General features: G+C 46.7%; 8 protein-coding genes across 8 annotated transcripts; 3 read left to right on the top strand and 5 right to left on the bottom strand.

The window, feature by feature from the left end:
• Nucleotides 1-45: 45 nt before the first annotated feature.
• On the bottom strand, nt 46-2,826 carry LOC120458033 (polyphosphoinositide phosphatase). Its single transcript, XM_039645545.2, has 3 exons — nt 2,674-2,826; nt 989-2,612; nt 46-933 (listed from the first exon to the last, which is right to left on the bottom strand). Exons 1-3 carry the CDS (start codon nt 2,752-2,754, stop codon nt 62-64), a joined length of 2,577 nt encoding a protein of 858 aa, XP_039501479.1. The 5' UTR covers nt 2,755-2,826; the 3' UTR covers nt 46-61.
• Nucleotides 2,827-2,945: 119 nt separating this feature from the next.
• LOC120458044 (oocyte zinc finger protein XlCOF6.1-like) lies at nt 2,946-4,318 on the bottom strand. Its single transcript, XM_039645556.2, has 2 exons — nt 4,168-4,318; nt 2,946-4,113 (listed from the first exon to the last, which is right to left on the bottom strand). Exon 2 carries the CDS (start codon nt 4,106-4,108, stop codon nt 3,068-3,070), a length of 1,041 nt encoding a protein of 346 aa, XP_039501490.1. The 5' UTR covers nt 4,109-4,113; nt 4,168-4,318; the 3' UTR covers nt 2,946-3,067.
• A 105-nt stretch (nt 4,319-4,423) lies between these two features.
• Nucleotides 4,424-5,583, bottom strand: LOC120458054 (zinc finger protein 239-like). The gene has a single exon (XM_039645567.1). It carries the CDS (start codon nt 5,511-5,513, stop codon nt 4,473-4,475), a length of 1,041 nt encoding a protein of 346 aa, XP_039501501.1. The 5' UTR covers nt 5,514-5,583; the 3' UTR covers nt 4,424-4,472.
• Nucleotides 5,584-5,736: 153 nt separating this feature from the next.
• LOC120454523 (zinc finger protein 239-like) lies at nt 5,737-7,276 on the bottom strand. The gene is made up of 2 exons (XM_039639891.1): nt 7,240-7,276; nt 5,737-7,180 (listed from the first exon to the last, which is right to left on the bottom strand). The coding sequence occupies exon 2, from the start codon at nt 6,957-6,959 to the stop codon at nt 5,892-5,894; it is 1,068 nt and encodes a 355-aa protein (XP_039495825.1). The 5' UTR covers nt 6,960-7,180; nt 7,240-7,276; the 3' UTR covers nt 5,737-5,891.
• Nucleotides 7,276-8,500, top strand: LOC120454530. Its single transcript, XM_039639905.2, has 2 exons — nt 7,276-7,682; nt 7,742-8,500. Exons 1-2 carry the CDS (start codon nt 7,361-7,363, stop codon nt 8,479-8,481), a joined length of 1,062 nt encoding a protein of 353 aa, XP_039495839.1. The 5' UTR covers nt 7,276-7,360; the 3' UTR covers nt 8,482-8,500.
• Nucleotides 8,501-8,516: 16 nt separating this feature from the next.
• Nucleotides 8,517-10,427, bottom strand: LOC120454517. Its single transcript, XM_039639884.2, has 2 exons — nt 10,162-10,427; nt 8,517-10,094 (listed from the first exon to the last, which is right to left on the bottom strand). Exons 1-2 carry the CDS (start codon nt 10,315-10,317, stop codon nt 8,742-8,744), a joined length of 1,509 nt encoding a protein of 502 aa, XP_039495818.1. The 5' UTR covers nt 10,318-10,427; the 3' UTR covers nt 8,517-8,741.
• A 206-nt stretch (nt 10,428-10,633) lies between these two features.
• On the top strand, nt 10,634-11,311 carry LOC120450265 (39S ribosomal protein L27, mitochondrial). Its single transcript, XM_039633163.2, has 3 exons — nt 10,634-10,793; nt 10,848-11,011; nt 11,074-11,311. The coding sequence occupies exons 1-3, from the start codon at nt 10,730-10,732 to the stop codon at nt 11,275-11,277; spliced, it is 432 nt and encodes a 143-aa protein (XP_039489097.1). The 5' UTR covers nt 10,634-10,729; the 3' UTR covers nt 11,278-11,311.
• Nucleotides 11,312-11,876: 565 nt separating this feature from the next.
• LOC120458588 (60S ribosomal protein L27a) lies at nt 11,877-13,122 on the top strand. Its single transcript, XM_039646289.1, has 4 exons — nt 11,877-12,003; nt 12,244-12,561; nt 12,792-12,926; nt 13,015-13,122. Exons 1-3 carry the CDS (start codon nt 11,884-11,886, stop codon nt 12,918-12,920), a joined length of 567 nt encoding a protein of 188 aa, XP_039502223.1. The 5' UTR covers nt 11,877-11,883; the 3' UTR covers nt 12,921-12,926; nt 13,015-13,122.
• Nucleotides 13,123-13,457: the final 335 nt, after the last annotated feature.

Below are 13,457 nucleotides of genomic sequence, written 5' to 3'. Positions count from 1 at the left end.
AATATATAATACATTTTGAGACAACAAACTAAAATTATTATATGACATTCCATATCAATGACTACAGCTTTTGCACATATTGATAGAGTACATCGAATTCCTCCAGCTTGGGCACGGCGTTAAAGGTACTGCGAGTGCGGCAGTACTCGGCATAGACAATGAGACTCTTGCGAGGAACGACCGGCGGACGCACGCTTAGATAGGAGTCGGTTCCGTAGTCACTGAGTGGGCGCAGGGTAATGCCACGCATAATCTTGGCCAGCTCCTGTTCGCGCTGAGCAACGGCTGTCTGAGCTGGCCTCGCACCTCCACTGGACAGCTTGCCCATCTGAACGTACTTCTTATAAACAGACATGCTTTGCTTGGATGGCGGATTGATGGTGCACCCATAGATTTCCTCCATCGAGGGCAGACCTGTGGCCAGTGTGGCAGCGGCTGGCTCGGTCGATTCCGTCTGGTTTGCCTCCTTCTCGGCAAAACTTGCACTTAAATCCTCGTCACTAGAGCTATCGTCGCCCTCGCTGGAACTGGAGGAATTGCTATTCATAGAACCGGTGGAACTTTGTCCTGTCATTGAGGGATTTTGACGGGCTTTTCGCGATGTCTGGATTTGCCTCTGGAACGGACTGAAATTAGTGCGGAATGTGGGCATATATCGCAGTGCCAGTTGGCTGATTTCGAAAGCGATGTGCTCGCTGAAGTCGGTCCACTTGAAGGACTGATGGTAGTTCGAGTAGGCATCGATCATTTCCAGACCGCTGGTATGCACGCGAAACAGCTCCTTGACCAATTTATTGGAATCCGCACATGAATAGGGCAGGCACTCGCGAACCTTGCGACGCACCCAATCGGTGATGGCCTTGTTATCCGCTCTTGGCACGAATGGATTGTGCATATCGTAGTCCGTTTGTAGCTCCCAAATGGGGGGACCCTCTGGTTGAGATTTAGATTAAATAATGTTCTAAATTCATAAGAGTTTATTACTCACGCTTTGTCAAACTGGGTTTGTATATGCCCAAGAACAAGTTGATGCTGTGCTGCTTCTCGGTGTCGCTGAACGTGTTGCTGTAGTACCGACTGAGGGTCTGCATCACATCGCTACCCTGAGATCCCCAGGGAGCCGTCTTTCGGTATGTCTTAATACGGTGTACCAGCTGAGACCCTCCGTATTGCAAGGCCAATGTATCGCCGTGCTCCTCGTACAGATTTTCCAGCATCGTCACGCAATCCGAGTCGAACTCCAGTTTAGCGGATTTAACAAAACCCAGACGCTCCAGTTGATGACCCAAAGCGCACTTTCCAATGGCAAACTGGGCCGAATTGGTGCGATCCAGGCAGTCCACGCAGTTTGTGCGTACGATTCCAGTCTGCAAGCCAGGCTCACTGCCCGCCGCCTTGAAAAACATTCCCGTCATTTGGACAATACTTTCTGCGTGAATGGCTAGTTGCTCCATGACGTTGCCTCCGCTGAGGCGACTTTGTCGCGCCATATCAAAGTGGATGTGCTTCATGCGGTGCGGCGGCGGCAAGAATTGGTTGAGATAGCGTATACTGTACTCCAACTCCTTGGAAATGATCGACTCATGCTTTCGTCGCTCCCGCTTTTTCACCAGATTAAGCATAATAAGCGGCGCACCATAATGGAAGAGCAGCCGTTCGAAGTGCAGCGATGGAGTCTGCGCATATGGATCGCAAATGTCTAATTGAATCTGCGGCTTTGGCACCATTTTGCTGATATCCTGAGACCAGTGCGAAGGTATGGAACCTCGCATTTGGGTGAAGGCGCAGATTCTTTGGCCATCGCTAACGATCTGTTCGGTCTCCACCTCGTTGGCCACGTCCCCTTGAAAGTTGGCTCCACGTTTAAGGAAACGAGTACCGGCGAAGCGTGAACTCCTGCGTGCTACCAGGCAAACGTTGACGTGCCGCCCAAAAATGCTGATGCAGGATTGGCTGACAAAACCATGAGTAACCTCTAAAAGCCAGTCCTTTAGCATGATGCCTTCCATGGGCTGCAGAAGGTAGGCATTCCAGACAAAGCGCTTGCGGGAATCGGTGCGGAATGCGTAATCCACGCGCTCATGTGCCTGGTCCACGTTGTTGGTTAGCGTGTTCCAATCCGGAAGAGGTTCGTCTTTGTCGAGGTCTACCTTAGCACCAACGTAGCGAGGCGCGGACTCGTTGTACTGCAGCGTACGCGTCAGATCGTAGGAATATGAAAAGTAGAAGTTGCTACGGAGATCGATATTCTGAAACATCCGCTTGTATCGATCCTCGTGCGGATGCGGCGGACGCTGCGAGGTCACCTCGTTCACACGCACCATCACCGTGTCCTTGATGGTGTAGACCAGATGGCGGCCTATGTGGGCGCAGCATTTGCGCTTTGTCACCAGCAACAGGTAGTAACCCTCGAGGAAGCGCACAAATCCGAGGACCCCGTAAGCGGACGTCACCCTGGGCGAACCCGTGAGGGAGGCGACAAAACGTCGGATTTCCAAGTTGTTAAACTCGTTGGCATTCTCCTCGATACTCAGTCGGTTGTGGGCGAGTCGGTCTATGGTCAGGAGGCGGAACCGAGTCTCACGATTGTTGCTGCCCACCAAATACAGGCGCTGATGTGATGACAATGTGTGTGATTAGTCAGAAGAAGCAATGTTGGTGTAAAGTTCTTACCGCACGGGTCTCATAGAGCACTACTTTCTGAATGGAGCTTATCAGGGGATTGAAAACTATATTCGGGTTATCATTGTTCATTTTTCTTTGCTTTTCCGTCACTTTTTGTTACAATTTCTCAGGCCACTCCCGTATAAACAATAAACAGCTGATCAGCTGTTGTTGGAGATGCCCAAAATGGCCAGTGATGGGAGCGTGAGAGGACTCAATTAATTAAATTTATATTGTATTGGTACGATTAAATAAAAACCACATTTTATTCCATTATAGAGAATATCAAAACATGTATATTCAGTACAAACTTAATTGAATACCCTGTTATTACAATACCAATGAATGTGTAATTGTATTTTATCATCTACGAAAACAACTTTGGTCCTTTTCAAAATAGTGGTCACTCGTGTACCTCGAGAATATGTCTTCCAAGTGTTTTCCTCTGCTTAAAACTACTGGTACAGTGAGGACACTTAAAATTCCTTTCATCACTGTGTACGAGCTTGTGCTCCTTGAGGGTGCTGCTCAGCCGGAAAGTACTGGTACAGTGGGAGCAGCGAAATGGACGATCTTGTGTGTGAAGACGACTGTGTTCCTTGAGGTGCTGCTTCAGGGCAAAGGCCTTGGGGCAGTGGGGACACTGGAATGGACGTTCGCCCGTGTGAGAACGAATATGGTTTTGAAGGTGAAATTTTCTCGTAAATGTTTTCGTGCACTTGGAACACTTGAACGGCCTTTCACCGCCATGTGTGCGGATGTGACGCTGGAGATCTGAGGATTTAATGAAGGTTTTGGAGCACTGTGAACACTTATATGGCCGCTCGCCAGTGTGTGTTCGTTCATGCGACTGCAAGGTGGACTGCTGCGCAAAGGACTTTGAGCAGTGGGAGCACTCGTAGGGTTTGGCTGAATTGTGGGTTTTCATATGCGCCTTGAGAGTGATCCTAAATCGAAAGTTCTGCGTGCAGTAGGGACAGGGAAAGGATTGTCCGTCCATGTGAGTTCTCATGTGTCTCATCCACGATCCCCTTCGCTGGTATCGCTTGGAGCATTCACGGCATTCGAATGCTACCTCCTTGCTGTCGATTTTCTCATCGTCATCATCATCGGATGCAGATACAGACCACGCACTTTCGTCTTCCGAAATCTCCCAGTCCTCTTCTTCGATCAAGGCGCATAGGGCCTCCTCGATACCTTCATCCCGAACTCGGCAGTAGAACTGGTGGCTTTTTTCACAGCTTTGCATTATCCCATACGCGTTTTTTGCATCCTCCAAACACGGTGGACATATCATTTCCGAAAACAAATCGCCACGTTTGACCTCGAACCCAGTGCATTGCGCGATCATCTCGGCAATGGAAACTCTGGTCTTTCGTCTGGCGTCAAATATATTTGTAAATTTACTGGAACTATCCAGGCAAACACGACATATTTTCGCCATTATCCCTGTAATTAACAATATATATTAAGCCAAACCTTTTTAGACTTAATTCTACTCACCGGCTAATACTATATGAGCACTTTCGGTTTTTGATACTTAATAATTATGAGAGCAATCATTCATTATTTAGGAATCCTTTCCGCGTGACCAAATTAAGTAAAATTAAGTCAAAAAGTAATGAACTTGCCTTATTCCACTATTAAAAATAATAATAAACCAAGAGTTTACATTGTTTACAATGTGCACAGTACACTGGTCACCCTGTCCTCTGCCATTCTCTAAATCGATTTATTATCGATTTTGAAAATTAAAATATTTATCACAATAAGTTAATATTTTTGTATTTTCCTAATAACAAGTTTCATTAATTTGATTTCTTATGCTTAAGAAGGTGTTTACGCAGGCCCTTTTTTTGGCCAAATGACATTTTGCACTCAGAGCACTTGAATTCATTTTTTCTGGTGTGAGTGCGGATGTGATTCTTAAGGGTGGTACCCAAACTGAAGGACTTGGAGCAGTGGGAGCACTTGTATGGTCGCTCGCCTGTGTGGGTGCGGATGTGGTTTTGAAGAGTGAAATTCAAAGCAAAGGTCTTCGAGCAATGAGGACAGGGAAACGGCCGTTCGCCCGTGTGGCAGCGCATGTGATCCTGGAGGTGTGCCTTCCTTGAAAACGACTTTGAGCACTCCAAACACCTGTGGGGCCGTACGTCGTCGTGAGTGCGGATATGCCGCCGGAGATCAGATGATTTTACAAAGGTATTGGAGCACTGGGGACACTTGTAGGGCCTTTCGCCAGTGTGTGTTCGAATATGGGACTGCAATGTGGAATTCTGGGCAAACGACTTGGAGCAGTGGGAACAGACAAACGGTCGCACTCCCGTGTGGGTGTTTATGTGAAACTTGAGCAGATCCTTACGTATAAACTTCTTTGGGCAGTAATCACAAACAAAGGAGGGCTTTTTACTCAAGTGGGAGCTCATGTGTCGCAGCCTAGCAGCTTTTCGCTTGAACTTTTTCGGACATTGGCGGCAGTCTAATGAGGCATCCCTCCTGTTTTTCTTCACGTCATCATCCTCGGATTCAGACGCATCCATATGGTCTTCCGAAAACTCCCAGTCCTCTTCTTCAATCAAGGTGCACAGTGCCTCCTCGATTCCTTCGTCCCTGACTTGGCAGTAGAACTGGTAGCTCCTCTCGCAGGTCTGTCGAATCGAAAAAGCGTTCTTCGCATCCTCCAAACACGGAGGACAAATCAGTTCGGAAAACAGATCACCTCGACTTACTGGAAGCCCAGTGCAGAGCGCGATCATCTCAGCAATGGAAACTCTGGTCTTTCGCCTAGCATCAAAGATGTTTACAAGGCCACTGGGCCTTTCCAGACAAACTCGACATATCTCCTCCATTACATGCAAACTAAAGTATTTCGACCGCAACAATGTTTTTCTGTTTCTGTTATGCTCTGCACTTTTTATGTTTCGTAAGGCACAGAACGCCCTGTTCTTCTTAAACCTGTTATCGATTACATATAATTTAAAAAACATGTTGAAACAGATTTTATTTAAACAATAGGATAACGCAAAAAACAAATATTATTATTTTAAAGGACTGTTTTTTATATGATGTGTTTGTAGTTAGTTTAATCTCTTAGGGACTATGAAATTTGAATCTGCTTATCGAAAATCGATATCCCTCACCTGTTGAAGGATATAAAATTTAAATAACTTTTTTTGGGGAACACAACATTTTTTTTACCAAATATTTTCATTTATTATACTAATTGTTTATACATTTTCGTGTACTTTTTCCAGGTGCTTAGCCAGAGTTCTGCTGGTTGCGAATAGTTTTGGGCAAAAGGAGCACTGGACTTTTTCCTGGGAATGAGTGCGCAAGTGTCGCTTAAGATCGTTATTATAGGCAAAGGATTTGGAGCAGAGAGAGCATTGGAAACGTTCTCCGGAGTGGGCTCGCATGTGCAGGCCAAGATTGGACTGTTGTGTGAAGGATTTGGAGCAAAAGGCACACGTGAAAGGTCGTTCACCCGTGTGACAGCGGATGTGCCTCTGAAGATTGCACTGCTGCGAAAAGGACATCGGACAGTCGGGGCACTTAAAGGGCCGTTCGCCCTTGTGCGTCCTCAAGTGCGACGTCAAGGCTGTCTTATCCGAGAAGGTCTTTGGACAGTGGTCACAGGAGTAGGGCCGCTCTCCTGTGTGGATCCGGGTATGCCTTCTAAGGTCGTAGGTGGTGAGGAAGGACTTCGGACAGTGGGAGCACTTGTGCTGTCGATTGTGGGTCGCAATATGGTCCTTAAGGCTGCATTCGTCAGTGAAATACTTTTGGCAATAAGTGCAATTGTGGGGTCGTTGCTCGTGCGTGAGAAAGTGCGAGTCCAGAGAAGACGGTGAGCCAAAATACGAACTGCAAGTGTCGCATTGGAAGGACTTTTTACAGGTGCGGGTGGAATGTTGGCAATCGGATTCGGACAGCAAGGACTTGTAATCTTCTGGGTCAACTCCTATCGTGCAAGCTTCATCCTCAAACATTTCGTCCTCAACTGGCTCCTTTTTTATCAAGCAATCTATGGGACTAGCCGTACTTTCTGATTCTTGGCTGTCTTCCTTGTCGAACAATTCATTCTCAATTGGTACGTGCTTTACTTGGACGTGAACTGGTGGAGCCTTGTTAAAATGTGATACGTCTTCTTCGACTTGTTCCTCCTTTACTCTTGATTCTTCTCGCTCATAGTCCGGAACCTTGCATACTTCCTCCTCCAGTAAATCCTCTTCCTTTTTTCGGCGGTCTGGAGTACCGAAGACTCGTCCTAATGGGTCTTCTTCGGGAAGCTGCATCTTATTGTGGAATTCTTAGATTTTTAAGACTTCTTTCCGACTTCCTTGGCAGGCCTGCCAGGATTTTCGAGCATCCTCGAGGCACATCACGCAAATGGTTTCAGGAAATGAGTCTCCGCGTTGAACTTTTTTGTCAGTATAGAAAGACACCACATCCACATATGGGAAATCGCATTCCTGGGTTCCACAGAATACAAATACGGCACAAGGCCACCATTGCCCTGAAATTATATATGCATTACTTGCTTCAAATATAACATAAACAAAAGTATATGCTTACATGTTTACAATTTTAACAGCTGATCAGGCAAGTGCTGTTAAGCTTTTATTGATATCGATAAGCTGTTATTGATGTATCGAATTATTGCTCACTTGGTAAGGATTCTTTAAAATTAAAACAAATGGAATCTGCGACGACAACTGCGGAGGGAACTTTGCTCCGAAACAAGATTCGGGGATATGCCAAGGATCAGCGTGTTGAGTGCCGCATAAAGGCGAAGGACTCCTTGCGCATCGGACTGGGACAGGTTAAGCAGGAAGTGGCGGCTCTTGAGATGGGCATCAAGGACGTTACTGGAATGGCCAGCAGGATCAAGCGGCGCAAGCACGCCACCTCCGAGGATCTGTGCCGCTTGTCACTGGGGTTCCTCCAGGGCAACGACAACATCAACGCATTCGCAGCCATTCCTGGCGCCATTCAGGTCCTGGTTAAGGAACTCACTGGTAACCTCCTGCATCTCCTTCAGTTATATTTGTATATTAAAAGTGATCTTGACTGGCAGGACCTCACATTCAGCGACAGACAGATGCCGTGGAGTGCTTGTGTAACCTTTCCCTGGGCGAGGCCCATGTATCCGAAAAGATTGTCACTTTGGCGGGCAGCTACATGGTCACCTACCTCGATGGCAAGGCCGAACGCCTCAAGCGCAGTTGCCTATGGACACTGGCCAACATTCTGGCCACATGCGATAAGGCCGGCAAGATTTTGCTGCAAATGCAACTAGTACCCAAGTTGTGGAGGCTCTACAGCGACGCCAGTGGTTGCCAAGAAGATGCGGCCATATGTCTCTCCCTGGTGGCCACCCAGTGCCTGCAGCATGTGAGTGACGAGGATCGAAGCTACATTGCGCAGAACCTGTCAGAGAAGATCCCCGAGCAGCCCGCCAGCGAGTACTTCATGTACATAGTGCACCAACTGGAAATCGTGAACCAGGAGCACAAGCTAGGTGCTCAACAGGCCGAATACCTGGTGCGTTTCTTTGAAGCGACCTTAGCGCCACTAGCCGACCGTCTAAGCCTGATCTATGGGGTGCGGGTAATGGCCAATCTGGTTGCCCTAGGTGACCCTAGTTTAATGGGAGCACTGGCAGACCCGCAAAACCTTGTTAAAACGCTAAACCAGCTCTTCGCCCTGCGAGATCCAGATCTCAGCCTGGACTCGATGCGGCTACTCAAGAACTATTTGCAATTAAATGCAGCAGATTCCAACCTCGTATTGGATAGCTTGCAAATATACGCATAGGCTTTTTGGCTTGGAATAAGTCTTGCAAATCTCTTTATTGGTCTTAGAGTATATATAAATAAAAAGCAATGGTCTTTGAGTACATGAGAATGTAAATGAACATGGATTACCGCTAAGCAGAAGTAAATCACCAATGGAAACAGAATAAATTAAATAAATAATAAACAAATACAATACGATAAAAAACAGAGATATAGCGTGGCCAACGTGATTACTAGTTTCATTGAGCCACCTGCATTAAAAACATGACTTGGTAATACCTAAATATCATCCTCGAAGAGGGCGATTATTTGACGCCTTTTTGCTTCGTCTTCGGCGTTCAGTTCGTTGCCCCTGTGGACATTGTGATTGTGTACCTCCAGTTCGGAGACCGAGTTAAATACTAAATTGCACTGCCCGCAGAGTGCGGAGAAAACGGGCGCTGGCCCTTGCGAAACTGTGCCAGGAGAGACTGCGGCCCGTTGAAGTTTCTCGAGGAACGTTGCCCTCTCCCTGTGCTTGTCTAGCCCGATTCCCATCGCCGCCTTACCGCGAATGGGAATGGGTTTCTTCACCGTGGGCGTGCCCTGCGAATGACGGCTCTCAGAACGCTCAATGGCGTACAGCACATTGTTCTCCTCCGTGATCGGAGTCGTCGTTCTGCTGGCAAAGTCGAATAGTGGTGGTTCTTCCACTGGGCGGGGATCGGGTATTTCTATAGGAATTGGCGGCTCAGCTGTCTTTTCACCGTTGGACACCTTTACCTGATGCAGCTTCTCGGCCAGAAGCGAGTCTATGGAATGTTCCTGCAGCCAGGTGCAGGTTTTGTGCAGTGCGAATATCATGCGGCGGATGAACTCGTGTGGCGAGACCATTTTTTGTCGCCTAATCTCCAGCAACTTGGTCATCTCGGTCACAAACGTGACGAACTGGAACTCGACGCAGTTGTCCAGATGCGACTGCTGCGAGTCCTCGAACATGAAGCGCTTGGAGCATGCCGGACACTTGCGCTCCTTCCACATGGGCTCCGGAATATTCACCTTGATGTCGCGCAGCTGCAACTGGTCCTGCTCCATGGGATCGTCCTCCTCGAAGTTCGTCTCGGTGTAGTTGTAGCAGTTCTTGTGCTTGCGCAGCAGGGCCGCCTCCTCGTTGTCATCGCTGGAGCTTGCCACCGCATAATCGTCATCTTCATCGTCATTCTGACGACTGGTCGTTGGCAGTTCGCCATCTCGCGAGTGCCTGGGCAAGCTGTTGTGAGTCTGCTGCTTGTTGAACAGCACGTTTAAGTACTGGATCCTCTGCTCGTCATTGCCGTCCAGCTGGGGAGCCGCCTGATTGAGCAGCCGCTTGTGGACCTTGTCCTTGGAGGACTCCAGTTTGATGCTGTTGTTCAGCAGAAGATTGTGCACAGGCCTCTGCTCCACATAACGCAGATCCTCCGCCGTGAACAGGGCGCTCTCCTTGTCTATCTTGTTCGCATCCGAAATGTTGACCCTCTTCTGCTGGTAGAGCTCCGCCAGCTTCAGACTCAGGGCGTTCTTGATGCACTGCTCCCGGAATGTAACGGCATGCTTGAGATAGGAGATGCACGGCGCACATATGTTGCGTGGCAGCCCGTCGTCAGTGGAGTTCTGCGTTCAGTCGAAGGAGGTATTCATAAACCCGTCTATTTGGTTACTGGACAATGGAGTTACTTACTTTGATGCCCGTCGTCTCCTCCAGCAGTATGTTTATGGGCTTTTGCCAGTTAAGAAACTCGTTTGTGGAGCCGTGCAAGTACGTGGGAATCTTGGCGAATATCTCGTAGTCTGCGGGGCTGCTGCAGATGCGGCAGATATTGCCCCACGTCGTCATACTAATGGTAAACTTTAAACTTAATGCTAATGCCGGAAAAAAGTAAACAATTACAATTTTCAGCAACCGGCAAGTGTTGCTCTACCACAGAAGGTGCTAAACTCCACAGTCCATCCTCTTGCAGCAGTGATGCCCATTTGGCTATTTCAAAATGTTCAAGTATTTGTGACACACCTTTAAAACAAATTAAAATCGAATACTATAGTTTATTTAACTTAAACAATACAGTAAAATATAAAAGTAAACATGCAGCTACTTTTGATACATATTTGCATAGCTATACTTTAAGAACGCCAGTTGGCAACAATGGCAACAGTCTGTTATTGGGCTGCTCTAGCAAAGGTTGGGGGTCACACTGGTCTCCATCTGGAATTGCATAAACAAACCTCGCTACTAGAATAAAATCACAAATATGTCGTTTAATATAATGCAAAAGCTGACACTGCAGTGTCTGAAGGCGGACCAGCCGCTGATGAGTAAGGGCTGCCCTCGAACCTGTTGCAGATTCTAATCAATTCAATCCCCCGTAGCCACCGTGCGCAATGCCAGCAAGAAAACCGGCGGAAGTACGAGAAACAAGAAGGGTCATGCGAGGCCCAAACATCGCGGATGGCGCGTCCAGGATGGACACTACGTCTCCGAGGGCACCATATTGGCCACCCAGCTCACCACGCGCTTCCATCCGGGTCTGAATGTAAGTAGTGGTTGATTAAGTTTTCCTGGCTGTAATATCCGTATCCTTATTCATACTAAAAGGTGGGTTTTGGACGCAACGGAACGCTGTTCGCCATGGAGCACGGCAAGGTTTATGTGACCTGTGAGGCGATTGATCCCAACTGGGACCACACCTGGATTCAGCGGAACTACGCCGGCCGCCAGGACCAGACCATCTATAAGAAGTTCTTTAATGTTGTGCCCGAAAATCAGCATCAGCGATTTCGTTTAGTCGAGGAAATCTAGGTTGTTAAATACAAAATTCAAACCAAATAGAAAAGTAAATATTTGAACTTTTGGCAATTAACAGAAAGCGGAGTGCCCAATAGCACCTGTAATGTTAACATAGCAGTCTGATTGTTTTGCAGCACCAATTTCAGCGGTGTTCTAAACCAAATATCAGATACATTTTCCACATTTTAGGTGACTTCAGTTAATGAGCTGTTTTCAATGCTACATTTGTGATTATAAATTTCGGTGCCTCATTTATATTAAGAGTTTCAAAACATTCCAGTCTTTTCATTTTACCACTGATCAAGCACTATGGTTCTAATAAGCCATCAACTGAAACCAACATTTTATATTAAAAACTTTTTTCACGAAGAAAACTCTAGGTAAAATAATATGCATCGGACCATAGAAAAATTTCTGTCACGGCATCCAGCTATTAAAAAGTAGAAACTTACTTTACACGTACTTTGCGTGTAATTGAGATTTATAAAGCATTTGTTAAGTTATATACTCAAAACTACGTGACAACTATTACTGATTAAATATAAATTATTAAAGTTTGAAAAGAAAAATTAAACCGCAAGCTGTAATAGTGTGTATGTGATATTTTTCGACTCTGCAATGGTAATTAAGGGTATTTGTTTTCAGGCCGGATGGTATTTTTTGTTATCGCCGCCGAGCGGTCACACTCCTACAACCGCAGCCAACTTCGCTTCTTTCTTTCCTACAATTTTAAAGATGGTGAGTGGACGTCGGTAAATGTGGTGCACCTAAAATGTGGTTTGTGGGCATGTAAACGATGCGGAATGAAAAGAAAAGTTAACGTTAACTGCCGCAGCTCGCCTGCCCACTGTCTACAATGTCAAAGTGAGCACAGCGACTGGAGCGAATGCTGCACGTAAACATAACCTCCAGCACGTGGGTGAAAATGATTGTGGAATGGTCAATGAAAACACGTTTCTGTTCTGCTCTCCTTTACAGTCGAATATCAAGCGGAAGAAGACCAGGAAGCTGCGTGGTCATGTGAGCCATGGTCACGGCCGTATCGGCAAGCACCGCAAGCATCCCGGAGGTCGCGGTAACGCTGGTGGTATGCACCACCACCGCATCAACTTCGACAAATACCATCCTGGTTACTTCGGCAAGGTCGGTATGAGGAACTTCCATCTGCGCCGCCAGCACAAGTTCAGGCCCGAGATTAACTTGGACAAACTCTGGTCCCTGGTCGGAGCCGATAAGTTCGCCGAGCTGGAGAAGGAGAAGAGCACCAAGGCTCCCGTCATCGACTTGGTTAAATTCGTAAGTTTCACCCGAATACCGCACCCTGCTATGCGAACTGCTGCTGCTTTCAACATGAAGAGACACCCAAGGCGATGGGCGGACAGAATGCGACCGTACAATTGCTCTCACCGTGTAGAGGACAGCCTTTCAGATCAAAGCCAGCAGTTCCTGCAGACAATGTGCACCCTTCTGCAATCCCTGCTGTAACTCATTGTATTGATTGGTGTTTCAATCTTATCTCTCCATAGGGCTACTACAAGCTGTTGGGCCGTGGTCACCTGCCCGCCCGCCCCGTCATCGTGAAGGCCAAGTACTTCTCCAAGAAGGCTGAGGACAAGATCAAGAAGGCCGGCGGTGTGTGCTTGCTGAGCGCCTAAGTTAAGGTGAGCTTGTGTTCCTGGCATAGCCATCTTATCAATTCATAGCCGAGCTATCAAGCGCAGTATCTAATTGCCATTGTTTGCATTGCAGATTCCTTCTCTACAGAAAAAAAGCAAGTGGACTACATTCGACCATCAAAAATGTATTTGTTTTTTAATAAATTTAAAAGAAAAACAAGTATCTGCTATTCCTACAAAACGTGCTGTTTACTGAAAGGTATTGGGGCCTCATTGGTGCAAATTGTTTAGGATGGTTTGTCTTAAAATTGTATTCCTGCCGAAACATTGCCTAACATTTTTATGAAGCATGCGATATACATGTTAGTTTTTGGTTGCAAAGCAACCTAACATTTTGACAAAGTTATCAAGAAGAAATGGCAATAATTGAATGAGAATGTTAGAAATATTGTAAAACTGTGTATACTTTGATGTTACTAAGAAAAAGAATAATAGGTGTCAAGAAATTAAAGCTATATTAAGAGTATAACTACGTCGGTGCAGCTTATTAGTAGCCTTCATTTTTAGCACTATTCT

This window comes from Drosophila santomea, chromosome 2L, assembly GCF_016746245.2.
Source record: "Drosophila santomea strain STO CAGO 1482 chromosome 2L, Prin_Dsan_1.1, whole genome shotgun sequence".
Classification (NCBI taxonomy): domain Eukaryota; kingdom Metazoa; phylum Arthropoda; class Insecta; order Diptera; family Drosophilidae; genus Drosophila; species Drosophila santomea.
Note: the sequence above shows the minus strand (reverse complement) of the source record. Positions and strands in the feature narration are given on the sequence as shown.

Coding starts and splice junctions, on each gene's coding strand:
- LOC120458033 (XM_039645545.2), bottom strand. CDS start 2,754: ATGAACAATGATAACCCGAATATAGTTTTCAATCCCCTGATAAGCTCC. Junction 2,613..2,673: donor TGCTCTATGAGACCCGTGCG/GTAAGAACTTTA, acceptor TCATCACATCAG/CGCCTGTATTTGGTGGGCAG. Junction 934..988: donor CAAACCCAGTTTGACAAAGC/GTGAGTAATAAA, acceptor AATCTCAACCAG/AGGGTCCCCCCATTTGGGAG.
- LOC120458044 (XM_039645556.2), bottom strand. CDS start 4,108: ATGGCGAAAATATGTCGTGTTTGCCTGGATAGTTCCAGTAAATTTACA.
- LOC120458054 (XM_039645567.1), bottom strand. CDS start 5,513: ATGGAGGAGATATGTCGAGTTTGTCTGGAAAGGCCCAGTGGCCTTGTA.
- LOC120454523 (XM_039639891.1), bottom strand. CDS start 6,959: ATGCAGCTTCCCGAAGAAGACCCATTAGGACGAGTCTTCGGTACTCCA.
- LOC120454530 (XM_039639905.2), top strand. CDS start 7,361: ATGGAATCTGCGACGACAACTGCGGAGGGAACTTTGCTCCGAAACAAG. Junction 7,683..7,741: donor CCTGGTTAAGGAACTCACTG/GTAACCTCCTGC, acceptor CTTGACTGGCAG/GACCTCACATTCAGCGACAG.
- LOC120454517 (XM_039639884.2), bottom strand. CDS start 10,317: ATGACGACGTGGGGCAATATCTGCCGCATCTGCAGCAGCCCCGCAGAC. Junction 10,095..10,161: donor AGGAGACGACGGGCATCAAA/GTAAGTAACTCC, acceptor GACTGAACGCAG/AACTCCACTGACGACGGGCT.
- LOC120450265 (XM_039633163.2), top strand. CDS start 10,730: ATGTCGTTTAATATAATGCAAAAGCTGACACTGCAGTGTCTGAAGGCG. Junction 10,794..10,847: donor GGCGGACCAGCCGCTGATGA/GTAAGGGCTGCC, acceptor AATCCCCCGTAG/CCACCGTGCGCAATGCCAGC. Junction 11,012..11,073: donor GCTTCCATCCGGGTCTGAAT/GTAAGTAGTGGT, acceptor TCATACTAAAAG/GTGGGTTTTGGACGCAACGG.
- LOC120458588 (XM_039646289.1), top strand. CDS start 11,884: ATGGTAATTAAGGGTATTTGTTTTCAGGCCGGATGGTATTTTTTGTTA. Junction 12,004..12,243: donor TTCCTACAATTTTAAAGATG/GTGAGTGGACGT, acceptor TCTCCTTTACAG/TCGAATATCAAGCGGAAGAA. Junction 12,562..12,791: donor TCATCGACTTGGTTAAATTC/GTAAGTTTCACC, acceptor ATCTCTCCATAG/GGCTACTACAAGCTGTTGGG.